This window comes from Gymnogyps californianus, chromosome Z (assembly GCF_018139145.2).
Source record: "Gymnogyps californianus isolate 813 chromosome Z, ASM1813914v2, whole genome shotgun sequence".
In the NCBI taxonomy this organism is placed as follows: domain Eukaryota; kingdom Metazoa; phylum Chordata; class Aves; order Accipitriformes; family Cathartidae; genus Gymnogyps; species Gymnogyps californianus.
Window position 1 is genome coordinate 74501956 of NC_059500.1, and position 23869 is coordinate 74525824.

The following is a 23869-nucleotide window of genomic DNA, read 5'->3' on the forward strand; positions in this document are numbered from 1 at the left end:
TTCCAGGAAAATTGCTGCTCCAGTCTCCGGTGGGCAGTGTGAGCGGTGTGGCAGACAGAGTGGAAGGGCTGATCTTACTCCTGATCCTATGAGAAGGAATTCTAATCCATTCTTACAAAAAGTGAGTGGAGAATCCTATGACCGGGACTAGAGGGGCCCTGCCTCCAGCCAGGCGGAGGAAGGGGACAACCGGGTTTACTGGACTGTGTGGATCCGATGGCCTGGCACATCAGACCCACAGGAGTATAAGGCTCTAGTGGACACCGGTGCACAGTGTACCCTAATGCCATCAAGCTATAAAGGGGCAGAACCCATCTGTATTTCTGGGGTGACAGGGGGATCCCAGCAGCTCACTGTATTGGAGGCTGAAGTAAGCCTAACTGGGAATGAGTGGCAGAAACACCCCATTGTGACTGGCCCAGAGGCCCCATGCATCCTTGGCATAGATTATCTCAGGAGAGGGTATTTCAAGGACCCAAAGGGGTATCGGTGGGCCTTTGGTATAGCTGCCTTGGAGACAGAGGGAATTGAACAGTTGTCCACCTTGCCTGGTCTCTCGGAGGACCCTTCGGTTGTGGGGTTGCTGAGGGTCAAAGAACAACAGGTGACAATCGCTACCACAACGGTGCACCGGCGGCAATATCGCACCAACCGAGACTCCCTGATTCCCATCCGTACGCTGATTCATCGACTGGAGAGCCAAGGAGTGATCAGCAGGACTCGCTCACCCTTTAACAGCCCCATATGGCCAGTGCGAAAGTCTAATGGAGAGCGGAGACTAACAGTAGACTATCGTGGCCTGAATGAAGTCACGCCACCGCTGAGTGCTGCCGTGCCAGACATGCTAGAACTTCAATATGAACTGGAGTCAAAGGCAGCCAAGTGGTACGCCACAAGTGATATCGCTAATGCATTTTTCTCAATCCCTTTGGCAGCAGAGTGCCGGCCACAGTTTGCTTTCGCTTGGAGGGGCGTCCAGTACACCTGGAATCGACTGCCCCAGGGGTGGAAACACAGCCCCACCATTTGCCATGGACTGATCCAGACTGCACTGGAACAGGGTGAAGCTCCAGAACACCTGCAATACATTGATGACATCATCGTGTGGGGCAACACAGCAGAAGAAGTTGTTTTTGAGAAAGGGGAGAAAATAATCCAAATTCTTCTGAAAGCAGGTTTTGCCATAAAACAGAGTAAGGTGAAGGGACCTGCACAGGAGATTCAGTTTTTAGGAATAAAATGGCAAGATGGACGTCGTCACATCCCAATGGATGTGATCAACAAAATAGCAGCTATGTCTCCACCGACTAGTAAACAGGAAATGCAAGCTTTCTTAGGGGTTGTAGGTTTTTGGAGAATGCATATTCCAAATTACAGTCTGATTGTAAGCCTTCTCTATCAAGTGACCCGGAAGAAGAACGATTTCAAATGGGGCCCTGAGCAACAACAAGCCTTTGAACAGATTAAACGGGAGATAGCTCATGCAGTAGCCCTTGGGCCAGTCCGGGCAGGACCAGATGTTAAAAATGTGCTCTACACCGCAGCCGGGGAGAATGGCCCTACCTGGAGCCTCTGGCAGAAAGCCCCAGGGGAGACCCGAGGTCGACCCCTAGGGTTTTGGAGTCGGGGATATCGAGGATCTGAGGCCCGCTATACTCCAACTGAAAAGGAGATATTAGCAGCATATGAAGGAGTTCGAGCTGCCTCGGAAGTGGTTGGTACTGAAACACAGCTCCTCTTAGCACCCCGACTGCCGGTGCTGGGCTGGATGTTCAAAGGGAAGGTCCCTTCTACACATCATGCAACTGATGCCACCTGGAGTAAGTGGGTTGCACTGATCACACAGTGGGCTCACATAGGAAACCCCAGTCGCCCAGGTATTCTGGAAGTGATCACAGACTGGCCAGAAGGCAAAGATTTTGGAATATCGCCAGAGGAGGAGGAGGTGACGCGTGCTGAAGAGGCCCCACTGTATAATGAACTGCCAGAAAATGAGAGGCAATATGCCCTGTTCACTGATGGGTCCTGTCGCATTGTGGGAAAGCATCGGAGGTGGAAGGCGGCTGTATGGAGTCCTATGCGACAAGTTGCAGAAACTGCAGAAGGAGAAGGTGAATCGAGTCAGTTTGCAGAGGTGAAAGCCATCCAGCTGGCTTTAGACATTGCTGAACGAGAAAAATGGCCAATACTTTATCTCTATACTGACTCATGGATGGTGGCAAATGCTCTGTGGGGGTGGTTGCAGCAATGGAAGCAGAGTAACTGGCAACGCAGAGGTAAACCCATCTGGGCTGCCCCATTGTGGCAAGATATTGCTGCCCGGCTAGAGAACCTGGTTGTGAAAGTACGTCATGTAGATGCTCATGTACCTAAGAGCCGGGCCACTGAAGAACATCAAAACAACCAGCAGGTAGACAAGGCTGCTAGGATTGAAGTAGCTCAGGTGGATCTGGATTGGCAGCATAAGGGTAAATTGTTTCTGGCTCGGTGGGCCCATGACACCTCAGGCCATCAGGGAAGAGATGCAACATATAGATGGGCTCGTGATCGAGGGGTGGACCTGACCATGGACACTATCGCACAGGTTATCCATGAATGTGAAACATGCGCTGCAATCAAGCAAGCCAAGCAGTTAAAGCCTCTTTGGTATGGAGGACGATGGCTGAAATAGAAATATGGGGAGGCCTGGCAGATTGATTATATCACACTCCCACGAACCTGCCAAGGCAAGCGCCATGGGCTTACAATGGTGGAAGCAACCACCGGCTGGCTGGAAACATATCCCGTGCCCCATGCCACCACCTGGAACGCTATCCTGGGCCCTGAGAAGCAAGTCTCATGGCGACATGGCACCCCAGAAAGAATTGAGTCAGACAACGGGACTCATTTCCGAAACCACCTCATAGACACCTGGGCCAAAGAGCACGGCACTGAGTGGGTGTATCACATCCCCTGTCATGCACCAGCCTCCGGGAAAATCGAGCGATACAATGGACTGTTAAAGACTACATTGAGAGCAATGGGTGGTGGGACCTTCAACCATTGGGATACACATTTAGCAAAGGCCACCTGGTTAGTCAACACTAGAGGATCTGCCAATCGGTCTGGCCCTGCCCAATCAGAACTTTTACGTACTGTAGAAGGGGATAAAGTCCCTGTAGTGCACATAAAAAATATGCTAGGGAAGACAGTCTGGGTTACTCCTGCCTCAGGCAAAGGCAAACCCATTCGTGGGATTGCTTTTGCTCAAGGACCTGGGTGCACTTGGTGGGTGATGTGGAAGGATGGGGAAGTCCGATGTGTGCCTCAAGGGGATTTGATTTTAGGTGAGAATAGCCAATAGATTAAATTGTATGATGTTGATTGCTATATAATCCTGCCATTGTATGTCATCATCATTATAATTGTTATATGCTATATTAATGGTATTACAGTAAGAATCCCTTAGATTAATGAAGAATGAACTTTCACAAAACTGAGTGAAGTGGAGTAGTGATGGAACCAGGACTGACTTCAGCATGCAACAATCCGACACCACACACCATCCTCCTGCTGCGCCCAATGTCATCCGCCCGCTGCACTGCACCAAAGCCGGATCCTGCTCTGCCGACTGAGCGGACTTTGCACCATCCCTCCTGCCCAGACAGACTGTTACGACAGATGGAGCTCAAAGTCATGGACTGAATGAACTCAACAGACATTGGATAGAGATGGCCCATAGAGTGCGGGAATGATATCTGTGTGTATATATTAGAAGACAAGAAAAGTGACGGTGATTAATTGGAAATGTATCAGAAAGTGTGGGATCTGGGCATAACATAAATGGTATAGAATAAGGGGTGGATATTGTCCTGGTTTCAGCTGGGACAGAGTTAACTTTCTTTTTAGTAGCTGGTACAGTGCTGTGTTTTGGATTTAGTGTGAGGATGATGTTGATAACACGCTGATGTATTTAGTTGTTGCTAAGGAGCGCTTATCTTAAGCCAAGGACTTTCCAGTTTCCCATGCTCTGCCAGCAAGCAGGTGTGCAAGAAGCTGGGAGGGAGCATGGCCAGGGCAGCTGACCCCAACTAGCCAAAGGGGTATTCCATACCATGGAACGTCATGCCCAGTATATAAACAGGGGGGAACTGGCCAGGAGGGGCGGATCGCGGTTCGGGAACTAACTGGGCATCGGTCAGCGGGTGGTGAGCAATTGCATTGTGCATCACTGGTTTTTTTCCCTTTTTTTTCCCCTCTTCTTTTTTTTTTGCTATATTCTTTTTCATTAGTATTACTATTATTATATTTCATTATTACTATTGTTAGTATTATATTTTACTTTAGTTATTAAACTGTTGTATTGGGTTTGCGTGGCAAGGTTTTGGTAGCGGGGGGGGCTACAGGGGTGGCTTCTGTGAGAAGCTGCTAGAAGCTTCCCCTATGTCCGATAAAGTTAATGCCAGCGGGTTCCAGGACGGACCCGCTGCTACCCAAGTCCGAGCCAATCAGCAACAGTGGTAGCGCCTCTGTGATAACATATTTAAGAAAGGGAAAAAAAGTTACAGGGGAGTTGCAGTTGCAGCCAGAGAGAGCGGAGTGAGAAGATGTGAGAGAAACAACTCCGCAGACACCAAGGTCAGGGAAGAAGGAGGGGGAGGAGGTGCTTCAGGTGCCGGAGCAGAGAGAGATTCCCCTGCAGCCCGTGGTGAAGACCATGGTGAGGCAGGCTGTCCCCCTGCAGCCCATGGAGGTCCACGGTGGAGCAGATATCCACCTGCAGCCCGTGGAGGACCCCACGCTGGAGCAGGTGGATGCCTGAAGGACGCTGTGACCCCGTGGAAAGCCCGCGCTGGAGCAGGCTCCTGGCAGGACCTGCGGACCCGTGGCCCCGTGGAGAGAGGAGCCCACGCTGAAGCAGGTTTGCTGGCAGGACTTGTGATCCCGCGGGGGACCCACGCTGGAGCAGTCTGTTCCTGAAGGACTGCACCCCGTGGATGGGACCCATGCTGGAGCAGTTCGTGAAGAACTGTAGCCCGTGGGAAGGACTCACGTTGGAGAAGTTCGTGAAGGACTGTCTCCCGTGGAAGGGACCCCACGCTAGAGCAGGGGAAGAGTGTGAGGAGTCCTCCCCCTGAGGAGGAAGGAGTGGCAGAAACAACGTGTGATGAACTGACCCAAACCCCCATTCCCCATCCCCCTGCGCTGCTCGGGGGGGAGGAGGTAGAGAAAATAAGGAGTAAAGTTAAGTCTGGGAAGAAGGGAGGGGTGGGGGGAAGGTGTTTTTAAGATTTGGTTTTATTTCTCATTATCCTACTCTGACTTGATTGGTAATAAATTAAATTAATTTCCCCAAGTCGAGTCTGTTTTGCCCGTAACGGTAATTGGTGAGTGATCTCCCTGTCCTTATCTCGACCCACGAGCCTTTCATTTTATTTTCTCCCCGTGTCCAGTTGAGGAGGGGGAGTGATAGAGCGGCTTTAGTGGGCACCTGGCATCTGGCCAGGGTCAACCCACCACAACTGTTCTTATCTCAACCCACGAGTTTTACCTTCTTTCCCGATTCTCCTCCCCATCCCACTGGGAGCTGGGGGGAGTGAGGGAGCGGCTGCGTGGTGCTTAGCTGCTGACTGGGGTTAAACCACGCCAGGTACTGACAAAAGAATACGCTAATGGCATTGATTTGTCCAGTCTACTTCAACTTTCCCTTATTATTCTGTTTTCTGTATGAAATGCTTAGAAGTCACAAAATGTGAAGCAGACTGGGAAGAGATGATGCAGAAAAGGAGCCACAGATGCAGGCAGGTACCGAGCCATTCAGCCTATGCAAGATGCTTGCTGCCTGCTCTGTTCTGGACTGCATCTCCCAGCATCAGTTTTTCATCTTGACCCGTGGCAAGAGCAGCCCTGGAAGGGGATCTCTGAGCGAGGCATCCTTTTGAACAGCACTAGGATAGGTTGCTCTGCTGCACGCTTTGTGGCTCTTTGATGGAGATGCTTTAAAACAAGCTCTGAACCCACACCCAGCCCCAGGAGAGGGGGGTTAAATAACTACACAAATTGAAAGATCAGTTTCAGGAGCAACATGGGGAGATAAAGGCAGTCTGTTCTTTACTGGGATTAGAGACCATCTGTAAAGTTTCAACCACAAATGCACCAGTTTTGTTATGTTGAACCCTGAGGGCTTTGTAGTTCTCAGCTCACTGACTGATATTCCCAGTACTACTCCTCCCTGACTGTACAGCAGTTTAATATCTGCCATGAATGCGCAGCAGCAGGCTGGAAGGCAGGAGCTAACACCACAGCTTGTGTTGTCAGCCTCTGTCCCCAAATGGATTATCATCTCCTCTGTTCACTCCAGTCTCCAGCAAGATGGGGCCCAGCCATAAATTAGATCCTCAGTTTTGTCCAAGTCAAGCACACCAGGGAACAACATGCTATATTTCTTTGTGACAGGGTTTCTGCTGCTGTTTTACCCCTACCAGAGTTGCTTGCTCTAAGTGAACATCATTCCAGTTACTTGCTTGAGGTTTTTGAGAATCTTGTTTGTTAACAAGCAGGAATTAATCCAATAGCACAAGTAATTCGGTGCTTGGAAGTGGACACACCTAATTGGTGTCCCCAGGCAGAATCCCCATCCCCAGCTAGAGACTGTGGAAGCCAGAGATATGAACTCCTCTGCTGTCACCACGTAAAATCTTAGGATGTTTGTACATGGAGGAGCACAGTGATGATGAGCAACAGGTAGGGATTGGGCCCATTCCCTCAGGGCATGGCTTTACACTGCCACCGTTCATGTTTCCACATGCTACTCTCCAGCTCTGGGTACCAAAGGTTTCCCTTCTGCTGATCAACAGCAAGCCTCTTAGCTTACGCAGAACCAGCAACAGCGTCTTGCAAAATTCAAGGACAATCCCTGTCAACATCTCACATGGAAAGGTGGGACTGATACAGGAAGAAGCAGAAGCAGACAAGAAGCCTTGGTGGTCTCATCTGAGATCTCTCCTTGAAGGGTGAGCGCTATAGTTATTTGTCAGAGAATAGCTTTTTCTACCGAGACTTCCTTCACCTCTCCCTGAGCCATCTGCTTGGCTCAGGCCCCGCTACGGCCATTCAGTTGCTCTCATCTCCTTCTTGTCACACAGAAAGCCAAAAGGCCGGACTGGGGTGATTCAAGAGGCTTTTATGCCTACCCTAGCAATAGGTCCAGGCTCCCAGCGAGCAGAATTTCTTTCCCAGCAGTAGCTGGGCTGTGGCTGACCTGCTCTAAGAGTGATCTGTGCTGTGTCTCCTAGAGAAAAAAAAGCAACATCCTACAATGCAGCTGGCAGGAGGAAAGTGTTAGTACCCTATTAATTAATGAAATAGCTCTGCTCTGTTAGTGTTATGACAGCTTCCTGCCTCTTGAAGCAAGGAAAGTTTCTGGTTAGGCTGGTAGATTATATAATTGAGCTACAGCAGCTTATACCAAAGGCAACTTTGTGACACTTACTTCTCCTTATGGGGCTGACTAGTATCAGCCACTATGTTTTTTGGTATTAAGATAAATACCAGCATGAGATCTAAGCTGTGAGGGGAACAAAACAGTAGCTAGGAAAGCAGGAAAATTATCTGCTACATTTGCAATTCAGGTCATTTTTTTACAAGAAGCTTTGAAAGAAAATCTAAAACAAAAACCATAAACACTTTCAAGCCTGCATCAATATGAACTAGGCTTCCTCTTGGTCATATGGCAGGAGACCTCATCTGCATGTAGTTCACTCAGTCTTAAGGTGGGATCCAGTTTGCCTAGCTTAGACACTCTCTTTTCACATACATTTAGGCACCCCACTGAACAATCTTCCAAAAACAGTGCCTTATTCTCTATCTAGTCCAAAGAGAGGAGGTGCTTATGTCTAAGGCAATCAGGTATCTCAGAGGGATGAAGGCTGCTATGAGTCTGTCTGTCTGCCTCTCTCCCGTATGTTCATCTGCAGACAGGGATATGGGAGATTTACTGCCAAGCTCCCAGTGTGGTGGATGTGCTGATGAAGATGCCACTGCCACAGTCCCTCATCACCACAGTAGCCTGTTCTGCAACAGTCCAACCAATTGCCACGTTGCCTGTTCTGTTTTAACACTGTCACATCATTGACTGCTAGATAAGACAGACAGACTGTCTGGATGGGGATTTCAGTGCAGAGAAGGGAAATTAAAAATGCAAAATAGAAAAACAGATGGCATAAGCTTCATTAAAATAATATCTCATCTCCTGGGGATCCCATGGAGATCTGTTGCCTTCCAGTGGATACGGAGCCCCTGAGATTTACACTTGGGGATTATTCTGTTCCTCCCTCTCTCCTTATCACAACTCTCTTCTGTTTTCAAAAGGCTTGCTCCATCTGGATATGCCTCCTAATAAGGATGTGCTGGAGACATCTCCTAAGCACTGATGGACACCCAGCCCCCCCCCAGTGCTGTCGGGAGCCTCCTTATCAAGTGATTTGCAAGAAAGAAAGAAGCATGGCTGAGCCCTGCAGTTCCTGACAGAAAGACAAAGTGGGAGTGTTAGAAAAGTAAGAAATACATAATTAATATGGATATAATATCAATAAGGGTTTAAGATTTTGAACTACATGAACTGGGAGATGTTATTTCCCCTTGGTGTGAGGTTCTCCACTTTGTTGATGTGGCCCCAGCAGCAAGCTAAATATTTTACTATTCCATTTACAAACCAGGTGTAACCTTTAGGAAGTCACTAGAAATATAAGCCACCTGGTTAGTTTTTCTTGTATCTAACTGACCCCCAAGCAAACATGTGGCCATGAAATGTTTCAGAGGGGGAGAAACAACCAAGGAAAAGACCATTCAAGCAGCGGAATAAATCTGTGTTCAGTGCGTGCAGCACAGCACATTCTTTCTGTCACACTTCACTCACTGCGGACTCTGGAAGCAAAAGTTGTATTCATGCTGGGTTGGTATTTAATTGAGCTCATTTGAACCAAGCTCACAGCAAGTACATATGACAGATTTATATATGAATCTTCACAGAGTAAAAGATTACATTTATCAACCTTCCAGCAGAGCATTTGACATTTGAACAATTGATTCTGATTTAACAGTGAAAAATACCACTATCCATATGGAAAACCTGCAATAGGATTAAACCCCCAGTCACTACCATCCCCAACAATGGCTCTGCCAGTTAAGCTATTAAACATTTATGTACTACCTTAACTTTGCCTAGGCTTAAAGATATTAAAAAACCAATCCAAATCCTGATGAGTTTATTGCAGAAGAGACAAAAGATCAAGTTGGAGGAATGGGGGCCAGAGCTGGGAGATGCGAGCCATTAAACTGCTTGAAAATTGTAAAGGCTGGGCAGATTTTAAGAATAACAGCATCAGGAGCTGATGTGGATTAAAGGCATGTTACACTGGCTACAGACAATACTGTTAGTCTTGTTTTGCCCCAGGTAACCTAGAGCTCATCTGGGTATGGCTAAGAGTAGAGAGTCGATCCAAATGCCACTAGATATGTGTTCACCTAATTAAAGAGGCACGCTGTATCCACAGGCAGAGAGGTGTTTGAGCAGACTTCTCTCTGGAGACAAGGCAGGAAGATGCTCATCAGCCTTGTCAGACAACTCCTCTTAAGCAGGTGGATTTCACCCACTGTTACCTTCATAAGCATATTGTGGTCAGCACTGAGTATTCACTGGGAAGGAGCACTAGCTGGAAAGGAGGTCCTGGCAATGGTACACCTCTAGCTACCGGAAAAACTATTCAGACTCTTCCAATACCTCCCTTTGCCTCTTTACTGGTAGATAGTAGCATTTAGCAGTGGCTAAGTGGAATAAAATTTTCCCTATGTGGAAAAGCAGAAGTTCTGGCAGAAGGACTCATTCTGTTGTATCTGATCCTTGGAAAAAAGCTGGTAAACTCTGTAGAAGTGTGACTAGGGCATATTTTCATGTATTAGTCCATTTTAATAATTAGTTACCTTGCAATCAACTATGTAACAGGCTTCCTCTTCCTAAGTCACCTCCAGTTGGTAAATTCCAGTTTACAGCGGATTGAGTTTCTCCTGTCATATGTTTCTCATTTCTATTATTCCACTTTTCATGTTTTTTCTCTATGGCATTTCTGAGTCTTTGTTGTACTGATGTCTCCCAAATATAGAATCATAGAATCATTTAGGTTGGAAAAGACCATTAAGATCATCGTTAACCTAACACTGCCAAGTCCACCACTAAACCATGTCCCTAAGTGCCACGGCTACACATCTTTTAAATACCTCCAGGGATGGTGACTCCACCACTTCCCTGGGCAGCCTGTTCCAGTGCTTGACAACCCTTTCGGTGAAGAAATTTTTCCTAATATCCAATCTAAACCTCCCCGGCACAACTTGAGGCCATTTCCTCTTGTCCTATCACTTGATACTTGGGAAAAGAGACCGACACCCACCTCACTACAACCTCCTTTCAGGTAGTTGTAGAGAGCGATAAGGTCTCCCCTCAGCCTCCTTTTCTCCAGGCTAAACAACCCCAGTTCCCTCAGCCGCTCCTCATAAGACTTGTTCTCCAGACCCTTCACCAGCTTCGTTGCCCTTCTTTGGACACACTCCAGCACCTCAATGTCTTTCTTGTAGTGAGGGGCCCAAAACTGCACACAGTATTCGAGGTGCGGCCTCACCAGTGCCGAGTACAAAGGGACGATCACTTCCCTAGTCCTGCTGGCCACACTATTTCTGATACAAGCCAGGATGCTCTTGGCCTTCTTGGCCACCTGGGCACACTGCTGGCTCAGATTCAGCCAGCTGTCGACCAACACCCCCAGGTCCTTTTCCGCCAGGCAGCTTTCCAGCCACTCTTCCCCAAGCCTGTAGCGTTGCATGGGGTTGTTGTGACCCAAGTGCAGGACCCGGCACTTGGCCTTGTTGAACCTCATACAATTGGCCTTGGCCCATCGATCCAGCCTGTCCAGATCCCTCTGTAGAGCCTTCCTACCCTCAAGCAGATCAACAATCCCGCCCAACTTGGTGTCATCTGCAAACTTCCTGAGGGTGCACTCGATCCCCTCATCCAGATCATTGATAAAGATATTAAACAGAACTGGCCCCAATGCTGAGCCCTGGGGAACACCACTTGTGACCGGCCACCAACTGGATTTAACTCCATTCACCACAACTCTTTGGGCCCGGCCATCCAGCCAGTTTTTTACCCAGCAAAGAGTACACCCGTCCAAGCCATGAGCAGCCAGTTTCTCCAGGAGAATGCTGTGGGAAACAGTGTCAAAGGCTTTACTAAAGTCCAGGTAGACAACATCCACAGCCTTTCCCTCATCCACTAAGCGGGTCACCTTGTCATAGAAGGAGATCAGGTTAGTCAAGCAGGACCTGCCTTTCCTAAACCCATGCTGACTGGGCCTGATCACCTGGTTGTCCTGTACGTACTGTGTGATGGCACTCAAGATGATCTGCTCCATAACCTTCCCTGGCACTGAGGTCAGACTGACAGGCCTGTAGTTCCCCGGATCCTCCTTCCGGCCCTTCTTGTAGATGGGCGTCACATTGGCTAACCTCCAGTCACCTGGGACCTCCCTGGTTAGCCAGGACTGCTGATAAATGATGGAAAGTGGCTTGGTGAGCACTTCCGCCAGCTCCCTCAGTACCCTTGGGTGGATCTCATCCAGCCCCATAGACTTGTGTGTGTCTAAGTGGTGCAGCAGGTCGCTAACCATTTCCCCTTGGATTACGGGGGCTTCGTTCTGCTCCCCGTCCCTGTCTTCCAGCTCAGCGGGCTGGGTACCCCGAGAACAACTGGTCTTACTATTAAAGACTGAGGCAAAGAAGGCATTAAGTACCTCAGCCTTTTCCTCATCCTTTGTCACTATGTTTCCCCCTGCATCCAATAAAGGATGGAGATTCTCCTTAGCCCTCCTTCTGTTGTGAATGTATTTATAGAAACATTTTTTATTGTCTTTTACTGCAGTAGCCAGATGAAGTTCTAGTTGGGCTTTGGCCCTTCTAATTTCCTCCCTGCATAACCTCACGACATCTTTATGGTCCTCCTGAGTTGCCTGCCCCTTCTTCCAAAGGTCATAAACTCTCTTTTTTTTCCCCTGAGTTCCAGCCAAAGCTCTCTGTTCAGCCAGGCTGGTCTTCTTCCCCACCGGCTCATCTTTCGGCACATGGGGATGGCCTGCTCCTGCGCCTTTAAGAATTCCTTCTTGAAGAATGTCCAGCCTTCCTGGACTCCTTTGCCCTTCAGGACTGCCTCCCAAGGGACTCTGTCAACCAGGCCCCTAAACAGGCCAAAGACTGCCTCTGGAAGTCCAAGGTAGCAGTTCTGCTAACCACCCTCCTTACTTCTCTAAGAATCAAAAACTCTATCATTTCATGACCGCTATGCCCAAGACAGCCTCCAACCATCACATCACCCACCAAGTCCTTCTCTGTTCGCAAACAACAGGTCCAGCAGGGTGCCTTCCCTAGTTGGCTCCCTCACCAACTGTGTCAGGAAGTTTTCTTCCACACACTCCAGGAACCTCCTAGACTGTTTCCTCTCCGCTGTATTGTATTTCCAGCAGACATCTGGTAAGTTGAAGTCCCCCATGAGAACAAGGGCTAGCGATCGTGAGACTTCTCCCAGCTGCTTATAGAATATTTCATCTGCCTCTTCATCCTGGTTGAGTGGTCTATAACAGACTCCCACCATGATATCTGCCTTGTTGGCCTTTCCCCTGATTCTTACCCATAAACACTCGACCCTTTCATCACCATCGTCAAGCTCTAGACAGTCAAAACACTCCCTAACATACAGGGCTACCCCACCACCTCTCCTTCCTTGCCTATCCCTTCGGAAGAGTTTATAGCCATCCATTGCAGCACTCCAGTTGTGCGAGTCATCCCACCATGTTTCTGTGATTGCAACTATATCATAGTTTTCCTGCTTGCCCAATGGCTTCCAGCTCCTCCTGTTTGTTGCCCATGCTGCATGCATTGGTGTAGATGTGCTTCAGTTGGGCTATTGATCCTGCCACCTTTTTTGGGGGAGAATCCCTAATTCCCATGAGACTGTTCTCAGGCGCTTCTGTGGTTTCTAATGCGTTGACAACCCTTGTGTCTCTGCTGCCGCATGGATCTCCATCCCCCACCCCCACTGAGATGGCTAAGGTGCTGCGCGCATTAGTATAGAGACATTTCAAATGTGCTCCAGTGTGAGCACATCATGGAGCAGACTGAAGGACCTCGCTAGTGCACCATCCCTCAAACATTGTCGTGCCGCCCCCAGGCTTATCTCTAAGCGAGCCTGGTTTTATCCCTTTCCCCCTTCAAATCTAGTTTAAAGCTCTTTCAACGAGCCCTGCTAACAACTCCTGCACAAAGATCCTTTTCCCCCTTTGAGACAGGTATACTCCATCTGTCGCCAGCAGGCCTGGTGTCATGTAGACCAACCCATGATCAAAGAACCCCAAATTCTGCCGGTGACATCAGTCATGGAGCCAGGTATTGATCAGCTGGGTCTTCCTGTTTCTTCCCCCATCATTCCCTGTTTCGTGGTTTAACCCCAGTCAGCAGCCAAGCACCACGCAGCCGCTCCCTCACTCCCTGCCCCCTGCCCTGCTCCCAGTGGGACGGGGAGGAGAATCGGGAAAGAAGGTAGAACTCGTGGGTTGGGATAAGAACAGTTTAATAACTAAAGTAAAATATAATACTAACAATAGTAATAATGAAATATAATAATAATAATAATAGTAATGAAAAGGAATATAACAAAAAAAAAAGAAATAACACCCGAGAAAAAGACAAGTGATGCACAATGCAATTGCTCACCACTTGCTGACCGATGCCCGAGCCGCGATCCACACCTCCTGGCCAACTCCCCCCTGTTTATATACTGGGCATGAGGTTCCATGGTATGGAATACCCCTTTGGCTAGTTCAGGTCAGCTGCCCTGGCCATGCTCCCTCCCAGCTTCTTGCACACCTGCTTGCTGGCAGAGCATGGGAAACTGAAAAGTCCTTGGCTGAAGATAAGCGCTCCTTAGCAACAACTAAAACATCAGCGTGTTATCAACAGTATTCTCACACTAAATCCAAAACACAGCACTGTACCAGCTACTAAGAAGAGAGTTAACTCTGTCCCAGCTGAAACCAGGACACCCTGCAACTGGAAGGATAGAGGAAAAAACTACTTGTGCTCCTGATCCCTTAACCAGTTGTCTGAAGGCCCTGAAGTCTCTTTTGATCACCCTTGGACTTCTTATTGCAACTTCATCACTGCTGTTCTGATTAAATTTTCTTTGCCAACTCTTGCTTTTTGTGTCAAAGTCATTAATGAACATATAAATGAAATGGCTGTTGGAGAACTTCATTAGCAATCATCTCCTTTCTTCTGATACTTTCTCCTTCAACACTACCTGATGTGTTTTGAGTTCCTGGGCTTCTCAATCTACTAGCTTTGCTTAAGCACTTATTTTATAAAACTGAATTTTGTTATAGATCTACCTCAAAATACCTTTTCATTTAATTTGCATGAATTGAACTTGTTATCCCTGAATCCAAATCTATTTCCTATGATCAGGTCTTCTATAACGTCCTCATGACTTACCAAAGCCAAGTCTAAAATAGCACCATTTCCTGTCATGTTAGTGAATCTCTGGAGGATATTTTTATTGCCTAGAAATGCAAGAATATCTCAGTCTTACCAATAATAATATCAATTGCTCTCCAACCTGATTCCTGATGTTAAATTATCCAAAACAGTAGTTTTGGAGTAGTAATTGCAGTAGTAATTATCTCTCTAATAACATTACAGAACTCTCTTGGCAGTGAAAAAGGATCCTGGTGGCATATGGCATGCTGGCAGCATTAACACATACTGCTGCTCCCTGCCTTTTCCTGAAAAGCAGCCACTGGTTTTAGAGTGCTCATGACTGCGATTGCAGGACAGATCTACTGTGCCAATGCACTCACTCATATCCTGTATCAGTAGCTCAAGGTCCTCCACTTTGCTGCATAATCTTGCTACATTTGCACATCCAACTTTCTGTCTTCTCCTCCCTAGTCACTCTTTCAGCGAGATCTTGCCTATTCAACCACTTTCTTTTTCTTTGCTGTCCATGGGTCTACTCTGTGACATTCCTTTCTGCACTGCCATGACCAGATTTGTCTGATTATTCAATTTACCATGTACTCAGGCAGAGCCTTGAGACTGCACAAGTGCTTCCCAGCCTTTTCCTGGTGTTTCTTTAAGGTTCCTCTTATAAATGAGGCCAACACCAGTGTTTGCAGTAGTACTGCAGGTCCTTGGGTAAAACCTATCTATCAGAGAACATCTCTTCATAATCATACACCAATGCTCAAACTTCCTCAAATCTTCTTCAAACCTTAGCTGTTTGCTGACCTTCCCTGTCACTCATTTGGTAGGGGCCAGAGCTATTCCACTGAACATCTGGGCACCCACTTCTTTCAGAGCCTTCCCCAGCATGGCATAGAATCATAGAATGGTTTGGGTTGGAAGGGACCTTTAAAGGTCATCTAGTCCAACCCCCCTGCCATGAGCAGGAACATCTTCCACTAGATCAGGTTGCTCAGAGCCTGTCCAACCTGACCTTGAATGTTGCCAGGGATGGGGCATCTACAACCTCTCTGGGCAACCTGTTCCAGTGGTTCACCACTCTCATCGTAAAAAAATTCTTCCTTATATCTAGTCTGAATCTAACCTCTTTTAGTTTAAAACCATTACCCCTTGTCCTATTGCTACAGGCCCTATTAAAAAGTCTGTCCCCATCTTTCTTATAAGCCCCCTTTAGGTACTGGAAGGCTGCTATAAGGTCTCCCCGGAGCCTTCTCTTCTCCAGGCTGAACAACCCCAACTCTTTCAGCCTTTCCTCATAGGAGAGGTGTTCCAGCCCTCTGACCATTTTCATGGCCTTCCTCTGGACCCACTCCAACAGGTCAACCTCAACCAGCTCCAGCAGCATCCTGTCAATGTCATTTGTTCTGATGTGAAGGACAACCAGGGGACTGCTTCCTGCTCCTATGGGAAATTTTCCAGACTTAGATTCCCATTTTTTATCCATGCTCTGAGCAAAACGCACACTATTCCTTTGACCTGTCCCTTGTCAGGTTCTTGAGTCTGTGTGGCACAATAGTGGCTCAGGTTTTGGAGGCAGGACAGCCATGTGTGGATTGCTGTCCTCTTGTAAGCATTAGCCTTGTGAGGAAGCAGAGTATTGTGCTAATATGATGATTCTGCTTCCAGAACTTCAAAAATATTGCTCAGAAATAGCACGGGTATTTCTATGTGAACCTTTACAAACCTACAAACCCTCCACCTCACAGTAACACAGCTCTATCTTTTCCTAGTAGTCCAAGTCTCTGATCCTTTCCCTTTTGTTTGCAGTTATCCTGTCTACTCTTCTTTTAACAGTCCCTCTATATTATCTTCATTCTTTTTCTGGCCAAGCCTTGATCTTAGCTTGATGAAAATCTGCAGGTTTAAAAAGCTATGCCTTCCTTTCAAGGCATAGCTTCCTTCCTCTACCGCAGCCCAAGATAAAGGGTCCTTGCATGTTTGTAGGTCAGTTCCCTGAGCAGCAGAATCACACTGATAAACTGCTCTGTGAGTTGTCTGAGCTGAGCTGGCATGCTCAGCCACATGCATGGAGATCTGCATATGATCCCACGAGCACCTCACCATATTTCAGATCTTGGATTCAGCCTTTTCACTCTCCATCAGCAAAGACTCACCTAATTTCACTTGAAGTGGGGACGGCTTATAGTTCATGGCTACAGTCTCTCCCTCTCTCGTATCATAATCTCTGTCCGAAATAGATGCAGCTGTTGGATCCTGTTAAGAAAGAAAATGAAACAAAACAGAATGGTTTAGCTAAAAGTTACGCAGTCTCTTCTCTAACTGTCTGTTAGGTGAGTCCATTCCCACCTGCATTCAGAGAGAACAGAGAACATGCTGGTGTTTTGAACGGCTGAAACCTAGGGGCAAAACACAGAAATTTGGAAGCACGTTTAGTATGCTAAAAGTACCTCTGGAAACACCAGATTTCAACATCTGACTTATATGATGGATGATACTGGGAATATAATATGGAGGGTGGGTCACCAGTTCAAATTCAGCCTGGGCTGGCAGTAGTCCAAAACCATTTTCATGTGATGACTCTTCGGGGTGTTGTATGAAACGCATTTACAGTTTCAGCTGAGTTCCAAGTGGACCAGTCAACATCATGATTAAAACTAAAAAGCTCGTGACCAGCTGTGTGAAAGTCCAGCTCAGAAGAAATGAGGACTGAATGAGTAGGAGTATTCAATCTCCGGTCCCTCTTGGAGAGGAATGAAGAAGTCTATACTTCCCAATCTGGACCTATTTTGTGGCTAACTGGAAAGATTTAATTTCAGTATCTGTCAGCACAGCACCTTTCACTGTCACTGAAATCCCCCTGAAAACCAAAGCTCCCCAAACACGGAGTCCACCCCATCACGCCTACTTGCAGACAAGCTAATCCAGGTAGTGTTGTACTCTATGGTACAGCGCATCAAAGGATTCAGATGATAGACAAACTACCAATTCAGGCAGCTCCAGCACTGATGAAAATATTTAAAGTCCTTTCATGGCAAACTTCAAACCTGTTGGAACTGTCTCTATTTAGCACCATAGTGAAAATTAAAATTGGTTTTTGAACACGTTCACTTCTTCCCACATAGAAGCTAGAAACTAAATTGAACATGCATATATATATACATATATGGGATGTGTAAGGTGGTAAGTGGCAGGCCACCACTCGGGTCCAGGCTTCTCAGATGAGAACCTTTTCTCTGACAGTCTGGGAAAAGGCAGGATACAGCTGTTTTTAAAGAGCATAACTCCAAGAGCTGGATGCTTCCCAGTGCTACTGAACACAACCAAGTCCTTGGAGCCCCAATCTGCTGGCTGCAGGAAGGGATGGGAGTAGACATGTTATGGTAAAGGACATGGTGCGATGGCCAGATACTGCCTCCTGTGCTGGTGCAGTCCAGCACTTGAACACGTGAGCTCCCATGTGGAAGGAACCCACAGCCAGCAGTTCACATGGCAGGGAAAGGCCCTGGCCACCTGGACTAGCTCAGGTTCAAACTGTTAAAATTATACTTAAATTCTTTAAATCAAAACCAGCCCCTACTTTTCTTGGAAGCTGATGTGCTGACAGTAGCTTCTCCTTGTGGGTAACCTGCCAGTGACATTAGACATCCATTTGCATGAACAGCGGGAGGGGAGAAATGTTCTGAGGTGCCTTTGAGGATCTGGACTCTGGTCCTGGACCAGAGGACTCAGCTAGAGCAATCTCAAAGCTGGGCTCTAGACCAAACAAATAGAAAAGGCTTCCTAGACCACCAGAGAAGAGAAAGATGATTTTCAAAGAGCGATTCATTCCATCATAGACACTCATCTTAAAAGGAGACGAGTCCATCCCTGGAGATGTGTCTTCCTTTCCCCCTACTGACTACAGAGGAGGCCTGGCAACTGGTGGAGGCTGCACCCCTGCCCCTGACACTGGAGGTGGGGATGATGGACACACCAGCAGAGTCCATAACAATGCCAGTCCACACCAGGAATTCATCTCCAAGGTTTGGAATGATGCTTTTCTGCCTCAGCACCACTGGACCTCTACAGCAGACCCACAGGGGAACACGTTACTGCTGCACAACAGACTCACGACTAGCGCAGAGGGATCACAAAGCACCAGCAGAGTCTGGGCAACCACCACTGCGTGCATGGGCCAGGCCCGCTCCCTCCAAAGAGTAAAATGGAACCAAAAGGAAACTGAGCTGGGCCAGAGACAGCGTCCCCAGTGCCAGCATGTATCTATCCCTGGCCCAGGAGTGTCAAGGCACTGTCATATTTCCCATCCATCACTTCATATACGTTCTGCAGCAACGCACAGGACTCCATAGTAAAAAACCCCGGCTGCAAGAAGACAGCATTCCCACGGCAGCTCGGCTGGAGCTGCCTCTTTGCACGAACATGCTTTGCTTCTGTGCATACTGAATGGGCGCATTTCTCTCTCTATAGCTCATCCACCCAGAAAAACATTTACTTGACTAATTAGCCTTTTGCTTGTGAATGCCTACGAGCACACTGAGATTCACCATGGGCTTTTGCTATTGGAATTCACTTGGCAATTGTGTCCTTTTTTACAAGCTTCCCTAGACCGATGCATTCAGCTCTGACCCCAACATCAAAATCTCAGCTATGCGGTGTGACCAGTCCCAGGCCAGATGATGTGAATAGAATAGAACAGAATAGAATAGAACAGACTATTTCAGTTGGAAGGGACCTACAATGATCATCTAGTCCAACTGCCTGACCACTTCAGGGCTGACCAAAAGTTAAAGCATGTTATCAAGGGCATTGTCCAAATGCCTCTTAAACACTGACAGGCTTGGGGCATCGAGCACCTCTCTAGGAAGCCTGTTCCAGTGTTTGACCACTCTCTCGGTAAAGAAATGCTTCCTAATGTCCAGTCTGAACCTCCCCTGGAGCAGCTTTGAACCATTCCCACGCGTCCTGTCACTGGATCCCAGGGAGAAGAGATCAGCATCTCCCTCTCCGCTTCCCCTCCTCAGGAAGCTGTAGAGAGCAATGAGGTCACCCCTCAGCCTCCTTCTCTCCAAACTAGACAAGCCCAAAGTCCTCAGCTGCTCCTCATGGGACATGCCTTCCAGCCCTTTCACCAGCTTTGTTGCCCTCCTCTGGATGCATTCCAGGACCTTCACATCCTTCTTAAGTTGTGGGGCCCAGAACTGCACACAGTACTCAAGGTGAGGCCGCACCAACGCTGAATACAGCAGGATCATCACCTCTTTTGATTGGCTGATTATGCTGTGTTTGATGCACCCCAGGATGCAGTTTGCCCTCTTGGCTGCCAGGGCACACTGCTGACTCATGTTGAGCCTGCTTTCAACCAGCACCCCCAGATCCCTTTCTGCAGGGCTGCTCTCCAGCCACTCCTCTCCCAATTTATACTTGTGCCTGGCATTACTCCATCCCAGGTGCAGAATCCGGCATTTCGACTTGTTAAATTTCGTCCCATTGATGATTGCCCAATGCTCCAATCTATCTAGATCCCTCTGCAAGGCCTCTTGTCCCTCGAGAGAGTCAACTGCACCTCCCAGTTTGGTATCCTCAGCAAACTTGCTAAGGGTGCATTCAACTCCTGCATCCAGATCATTGATAAATATATTGAGCAGAACCAGCCCTAGAATTGATCCCTGAGGAACACCACTGGTGACCGGTTGCCAGCCAGATGTAGCCCCATTCACTACAACCCTTTGAGCCCTGCCATTCAGCCAGTTCTTCACCCAGCGCACTGTGAACCTGCTCATCTCACAGTTGGACAACTTGTCCATAAGGATGCTGTGAGGGACTGTATCAAAAGCCTTACTAAAATCCAGAAAAACTACATCCACCACCTTCCCTTCATCCACCAGGCAGGTGACCTTATCATAGAAGGATATCAGATTAGTTAGACAGGACTTTCCCTTTGTGAACCCATGTTGACTGTGCCTGATGATTGCATTACTCTTTAAATGCCTTTCAATAGCACCCAGTATGAACTTCTCCATAATTTTTCCAGGTACTGAGGTTAGACTAACAGGTCTGTAGTTTCCTGGGTCTTCCCTCACGCCCTTCTTGTAAATTGGAATAACACTGGCTAGCTTCCAGTCAGCGGGGACCTCCCCAGACTCCCAAGACCTTTGGAAGATGATCGAGAGGGGTCCTGCCATAACATCTGCTAGCTCCTTCAGTACTCTGGGATGAATCCCATCAGGCGCCATGGACTTGTGAACATTCAGCTGATACAGCTGGTCCCTTACAATTTCAGTGTCCACAAATGGAAAGTCACTGTTCCCACACTCATAGTCCTCTGACTCAGGGGACCGGGCAGCCCAAGGTCTATCAGCATTATTAAAGACTGAGGCAAAAAAAGCATTAAATGCCTCTGCTTTTTCTTCATCCCTATTAGTCAGATGACCATCTTCAACAAGTATCAGTCCAATGTTTTCTTTAGACCTCCTCTTGCTATTAACATACTTAAAAAAGCCTTTCTTGTTGTCTGACACAACACTGGCCAGTTTCAACTCTAGTTGAGCTTTGGCCTTTCATGTCTTCTCCCTGCACATGTGAACCACGGCTCTGTACTCTTCCTGTGAAGCCTGACCTTGCTTCCAGAGATCATAGCATTTCTTTTTCCTCTTGAGCTCCACGAGGAGTTCCCTGTTCAGCCTAGCTGGTCTTCCGCCCTGCTTGCTTGACTTAGGACATAATGGGATTGCCTGATCCTGTGCTTCTAAAAGGTGGTTCTTAAAGACTGACCAGCACTCATGGACTCCTCAGCCCTCAAAAGCAGATTCCCAGGGGACACTGCTAACTAGCTCCCTGAGTAGCTTAAAGTTTGCTCTCCTGAAATCCAGGGTAGCAACTCTGCTGGCCTTTTTTCTCATTACACTGAAAGTTTTAAACTCAACCATTTTGTGATCACTGTGGCCAAGACAGCCACCTACCATCACATCCCCCACGAGTCCTTCTCTATTCACAAACAACAAGTCTAGAAGGGCTTCTTTCCTAGTTGGCTCACTGAGTACCTGTGGCAAGAAGTTATCATCTCGTACAAACATCAAGAATTTCCCAGACCTGCTCGTCACAGCAGTATGATATTCCTGGTTGATGCCTGGGAAGTTGAAATCTCCCATAAGGACCAGGGCTACCGATCCAGAGATTACTCCTAATTGCCTATAGGATAACCCATCAGTGCTTACATCCTGGCTGGGCGATCGGTAGTAGACACCCACTACGACAGCTGCTCTGTTTTCCATCCCCCTGATCCTCACCCAGAGGCTCTCAACCACATCATCCCTAACTGTAAGGGCTGTACAGTCACACCTCTCCCTTACATACGGTGCAACTCCTCCACCTCACGCCTGCCCTGCCTATCCCTCCTGAACAGCCTGTAGCCCTCCATCCCAGCACTCCAGTCTTGGGACTCATTCCACCAAGTCTCACTAATACCAAAGACATCATAGCTCTGGGAGCTGACCAACGCTTCCAGTTCATCCTGTTTGTTTCTCATACTGCATGTGTTGGTGTACAAGCATTTCAGATACGCTCCTGAGCCCTCCATGCTCCCAGGAGCAGTGTAAATGTTCCCACTAGCATTTCCACCCTCAGGCGATGCCATGCCAACCCTTGGCTTACCTACAGCAATCCTGTTGGGATCCCCTTCCCCCATCGATTCTAGTTTAAAGCTCTCTCGATCGGTCCCGCCAGCTTACACCCAAAGATGCGTTTCCCCCATCGGGACAGGTGGATCCCATCAGGCCCCAGCATACCTTGTCTCTCAAAGGCTCTTCCATGGTTTAAAAACCCAAAGTTTTGGTGCAGGCACCAGTCCTGGAGCCAGGTATTGATATCCCAGGCTCGCCTGTTTCTTCCGAAGTCTCCCCCCATTACTGAGAGGATTGAGGAAAACACTACCTGTGCTCCCAAATTTTTTAGCATTCTTCCCAGGGCTCTGAAGTCTCTTTTGATTGACCTCAGACTTTTTGTTGCAACATCATTTGTACCCACGTGAAAGAGCAGAAATGGAGAGTAAGTAGTCTGTGATTTCTCTCTGCTCACTGAGAGGGGAACACAACACTCCCAATCAAAAGGCAAGTGCCGAGATGTGGCTGCAGGGGCTCTAAATGGCTCTGGGAATTTAATACATTTAAGGGGGTTTTTTGTTCCTGAGGCCTCCTTATGTCTTCATTCCTAGGGAAAAAATACATTCAATCAGGCCGCTGTGTGAATGTTTGGCTGAGGCCAGAGTTTAATCAAAGTTTTCTCCCCACATGCTCAGAGCTTAATTGGGCATGGGCAACTGCAGCATTCGAACGGTGGGGCGGTTCCTTATTAGTTTGTTTTTTTCTATAGGCTTGACACAATGGACCTTGAAAGCTCTGCCCTCCTGCTAGGTACAGCTGTGTCCTACAGTGTGTACAATGTGCCATTTCTGAACATCAGAAATTAGTTCCAGTGAACCTTCATGGAGCAGGAGTGCTGTGAATCCTCAGTATGCAGGGGCACAGAGAGGAGCTGAAACCACTTTAAACTGAAATCAGGGGTTTAAGGACACATGGCATGCTCAGTAGGGTTTTTAGTCTTTCTCTGTTTAAAAAAAAAACCAGAGAAAATCCCCCCTTTCCTTTTTGCAGTACTTAGCAAGAAACACAAGAGCTGCCATAATGCACCAGGCCAACAGTCTTTTTACTCTTATCGCCTGCCTCTCCCAGTAGCCCACACTCACTGTGGTGGAAAATAGCCCCAAACAGCCAGCAAACTGTGCAGTTATACCCTGAGCAATGGAGCTGGGTGCTGGGTACAAACACACCCTTGTAGCACCTTGGAAAATGCAGCTTCCTTTGCCTTCCTTCACAGTCAACACCTCTGACATCTTGCAAGCTTAACAAGCCTCTGCTTTCCACCCCGTAACTCCTCTAGGACCCCAGTGCACGTGGAAGGGAATGGGCACACGCAGTTTCTGTGGCCTTCAGCCGCCCCTTAAAAACATAGCTGGGAACTGAGATGTCTCTATCTATCTGCCCACCCTTCCCAATCCTAAAAATCAGTCATTTTTACAGCCCTAAGAAAATGTTCTCCACTCTGCTGTCTGTGGGAAATTCTACGATCATTAAAGCAGCTCTGCTTTTTGATAATGCAGAGGAAGAAGATTGCCCTTACCCTCCAATCTCAAGGAAAGACCCAATATACAGGGCTTTACCCACCACTTCTCTGCAAAGTTCAGAGGCTTTGGTCTGATCATCATCAGCTGAATCATTATGAGCTGACTGCTCAGGAATATCATCCAGCTACC

General features: G+C 47.7%; 1 protein-coding gene across 4 annotated transcripts in view; it reads right to left on the minus strand.

Annotated features, from left to right (window-relative positions):
- FAM219A (family with sequence similarity 219 member A) overlaps positions 1-23869 on the minus strand; it is a 118970-nt gene that overhangs the window by 29150 nt on the left and 65951 nt on the right. For 2 of the 4 annotated variants that reach the window (XM_050912758.1, XM_050912757.1), the window contains exon 2: positions 16759-16815. In XM_050912758.1, the coding sequence (XP_050768715.1) occupies positions 16759-16815 (57 nt within the window). Of the gene's footprint in view, positions 1-16715; positions 16816-23869 lie in introns of all 4 variants that reach the window. The other 2 variants (XM_050912756.1, XM_050912754.1) reach the window with 1 other exon arrangement.